This window comes from Lepidothrix coronata, unplaced genomic scaffold, assembly GCF_001604755.1.
Source record: "Lepidothrix coronata isolate B3197 unplaced genomic scaffold, Lepidothrix_coronata-1.0 Scaffold59, whole genome shotgun sequence".
Classification (NCBI taxonomy): Eukaryota; Metazoa; Chordata; class Aves; order Passeriformes; family Pipridae; genus Lepidothrix; species Lepidothrix coronata.
Genome location: NW_016690239.1, coordinates 9,015 through 11,067, shown reverse-complemented (window position 1 = coordinate 11,067; position 2,053 = coordinate 9,015). Strand labels below are relative to the sequence as shown.

Genomic DNA, 2,053 nt, shown 5'->3' with positions numbered 1-2,053 from the left:
AGAATCTAATAATTACTAATCCAATCATTAGAAACTGTTCCATCAAAAATTAAAAACCCTAGTTTAAAAACAAAATACTAACATCCAGAATTTAGTGAAAAAAAAGTCAGTCTACGTATGTTCTCACTTGAATCTCCAGACTATAATGTTAAAGAGTATCTATTCAATTCTTGCAATTGCAAGTATAACTTCTTTATATTATTATGCAGAATAATAGCCTTAGTCATGGACAAGAATCTTATTGTATCAAGTAATGCATAAACAGGAAACAAACAAATGTGCTAGTCAAATTGGTTTTCCATCTAAGATAGAAACAAAAGAAAATAGGTATGTGATTCCAATGAGACTGCATCAATCAACATTCTGAAGAGCGTTACTAGTACATTGTGTATAAATGTCTAGATCTGTGTGTATAAATATCTAGAGATACGTAAGACAGACCATACGTATAAATCTCAGGGAATCAGAAGTTGCTCCGATGGAATTGTGGAAGATTGATTAATCAGGCCAGTTTTAAACTTAAAAACAAAACTTTACTGAATAAATATGCATTAACAATATACATTGCTTCATGCTTAGTTATTAAGAGTTACGAATCAATATTACTACATATTCAAAGCAGCTAGCGCTTAACAGTCATCCTAAATAAGCAAATAATATACAATGTCACAGAGCTGATGTCAAGGATTTAGCACCAACAATTACAGTCCTTGGGAGTCTCAGTCACGGTGATCAGGTTCAAGAGCTCTTCAGTAAAGCATGCTAACAATGAAAAAGATGCCTTCCTTCCCCCTCCTCCAAGTCCAAATCCAGGATTTTCACCTTTTATAAAATATTGCAGTCTTCAGAATTCTTAGACTTTGACCTCTGACCCCTACGACTTCGGGACACTTGCAGATAGTTCTTTCCTGGGCTGCAGCAGGTGCTTTGTCTTGCCCATCAGTTATGGGATTTTTTCTGATCTGCTGTTTCTTTCCTGTGTTATGTCTTTTTCCATCTCTTAAGGTTGCGACTCTTTGGGGATCAGTAACCAACCACCACTGAGGTACTTGCAGTTTTGAGACCCTTTTTTTCAGACTTTGCCCATGTTTTCAAGACATTTACTGTCATCCTAGGCTTAAACTCCACAAGGGACACCTGGAATCAAATTTCAGCTGACCAGCAAGTTCTCATAACAGGTTGGTAACAAGCCCAATAGGCCAGGACTGACTTGTGTCTTACACAGGCACAGTGAGGATAAGGCTTGAGGTTTCTTTCTGACAATAGCAAAGCTACTTTTACTGAGCATGAAAATGTTTCCAAGTTGCTTACAGACAAGCCTGTTTAATGTGACTTTTGACAGAGTTCAAAGCAAGCTAATATTAATTACATTTGGCTTAGCATGCTTCTACTTTCACGAGGACAATAGGCCATTGTTTTGGCCACATAATAAAGCTGTTTGAATAATGAAAGCTAATACAGAGAAACTGGTACATATTTACTTAGTTTTGTATGATTTATGAAAGGAAGGAAGAAAACCAAAAGTATCAAGACTGACTGCTGATATTGAAATAATTACAGTGGCAGAAGTAGCTCCAGTGGGAGTTCAGAGGTAAGTACTGCCTTTATTCTCCATGTTGCATTACACACTTTGAACATTGACCAGAGAATAGTAGATGCCTTTTTCAGCCAGAAGCTGCTGATGGGTGCCTTGCTCTACGACCTTGCCGTTCTGTATGACAGCAATCTTGTCAGCATTTTGGACGGTGGAGAGGCGGTGAGCTATCACGATGCAGGTACGGCCTTCTCTGGCTTTATCCAGCGCTTCCTGAACAATCTGCACAATGAACAAACCAAAAGGTGAACTATTCTGACAGCTGCGAAGTAAACTGCAATATGAGAGAGAGTGAGGGAAAGGGAATATCTTGCTCAAGCTTCCTGATTTAGGATTAGCCTGTGTTGGCAAAGAGTCAAAACTGTTATAGCAGGTGTGATAGTCAAGAGGATTAGATGGAACCAGGCTCATTACCGAGGTGCATGGCAGGAGAACAAGAGAAAGTGGTCATAAATTGTA

At 38.4% G+C, this 2,053-nt stretch overlaps 1 protein-coding gene across 1 annotated transcript in view; it reads right to left on the bottom strand.

Moving 5' to 3' along the window:
• Positions 1 to 511: 511 nt before the first annotated feature.
• Positions 512 to 2,053, bottom strand: part of LOC108498416 (multidrug resistance protein 1A-like) — a 9,555-nt gene continuing 8,013 nt past the window's right edge. Inside the window, exon 5 of the mRNA XM_017817058.1 lies at positions 512 to 2,032. Within this exon, the coding sequence (XP_017672547.1) occupies positions 1,622 to 2,032 (411 nt within the window). The 3' untranslated portion in view covers positions 512 to 1,621. The remainder of the gene's footprint in view (positions 2,033 to 2,053) is intronic.